The sequence below is a fragment of the Mus caroli genome, unplaced genomic scaffold (assembly GCF_978045245.1).
Source record: "Mus caroli unplaced genomic scaffold, Mus_caroli_1 scaffold_15, whole genome shotgun sequence".
Classification (NCBI taxonomy): Eukaryota; Metazoa; Chordata; class Mammalia; order Rodentia; family Muridae; genus Mus; species Mus caroli.
Genome location: NW_028227270.1, coordinates 64,897,165 through 64,898,556, shown reverse-complemented (window position 1 = coordinate 64,898,556; position 1,392 = coordinate 64,897,165). Strand labels below are relative to the sequence as shown.

Here is a 1,392-nt window from a genome sequence, read left to right as displayed (position 1 = left end):
GCACCTGGGAGCGTGGCGCGGCCCCGGGGCCACGCCGAGGAGCCCAGCGTCCAGTAAAGCTGCCGAGGACCTGCCGCTTGTGCCGCAGCCATGGTGATGTCCCAGGGCACCTACACGTTCCTCACTTGCTTCGCCGGCTTCTGGCTCATCTGGGGTCTCATCGTCCTGCTCTGCTGCTTCTGCAGCTTCCTGCGCCGCCGCCTCAAACGGCGCCAGGAGGAGCGACTGAGGGAGCAGAACCTGCGTGCCCTGGAGCTGGAGCCCCTCGAACTTGAGGGCAGCCTGGCTGGAAGTCCTCCCGGCCTGGCGCCGCCGCCGCCACCGCACCGCAGCCGTCTGGAGGCGCCTGTGCACGCGCACTCGCACGTGCACGTGCACCCGCTGCTGCACCACGGGCCGGCGCCGCCGCACGCGCACCCGCACCCACACCATCACGCACTGCCGCACCCACCGCCGCCGCACCTCGCCGTGCCGCCCCGGCCCTGGAGCTATCCGCGCCAAGGTAAGGCTGCGCTTCGGCAGGCGAGCGCTCCCTGCCCATGCCGGAGGCGCCCCACCCTTAGCACCGGGAGAAGCGGGCTGGGGTGGTGGTGGCTGGGCGAGGCTTCTGCCCCGGGCTGGCGGCTTCATCCTCACCAGCCCGCTTCCCGTTCCGCAGCGGAATCGGACATGTCTAAGCCGCCGTGCTACGAGGAGGCGGTGCTGATGGCCGAGCCGCCGCCGCCCTACAGCGAGGTGCTCACGGACACTCGCGGCCTCTACCGCAAGATCGTCACGCCCTTTCTGAGCCGCCGCGACAGCGCGGAGAAGCAGGAGCAGCCGCCTCCGAGTTACAAGCCTCTCTTCCTGGACCGGGGCTATACTTCGGCGCTGCATCTTCCCAGCGCCCCGCGGCCCGCCGCCCCCTGCCCTGCCCTCTGTCTGCAGGCCGAACGCAGCCGCCGGGTTTTCCCCAGCTGGACCGACTCGGAGCTCAGCAGCCGAGAGCCCCTGGAGCACGGAGCTTGGCGTCTGCCGGTCTCCATCCCCTTGTTCGGGAGGACTACAGCCGTATAGAGGGGCGCCCGGCGTCCCGAGCCCCACGGGCGAACTCCTAGCCTGACTGCGAGGCTTTTTAAATGCTTCCCTTGGACTGCAGGGAGGGGCGGGGGGAGGGAGGGATTTCTTACCCTGTTTGTTACATTTTGAGGATAATAAAGGTGTGTGATCTGCTTTGGTACAAGCGGAGGGGGATACCAGCTGCTTTAAGCACAAGGTGCTAGTGACCGGGCATGTGGACTTTAGGGAAAGTGCCCGAGTCCTGGCCTTGAAAGCCGAGGGCTGGCGTTCGGAAACCAAAGGTTGTTTCTCAAGGGCTTAATGTTCCGTCTCCTAACCTGTTTTTGTGCGCCC

At 67.0% G+C, this 1,392-nt stretch overlaps 1 protein-coding gene across 1 annotated transcript; it reads left to right on the top strand.

Moving 5' to 3' along the window:
- The first annotated feature begins 90 nt into the window (after positions 1-90).
- Prr7 (proline rich 7, synaptic) lies at positions 91-1,238 on the top strand. The gene is made up of 2 exons (XM_021180815.3): positions 91-502; positions 659-1,238. The coding sequence occupies exons 1-2, from the start codon at positions 91-93 to the stop codon at positions 1,054-1,056; spliced, it is 810 nt and encodes a 269-aa protein (XP_021036474.1). The 3' UTR covers positions 1,057-1,238.
- Positions 1,239-1,392: the final 154 nt, after the last annotated feature.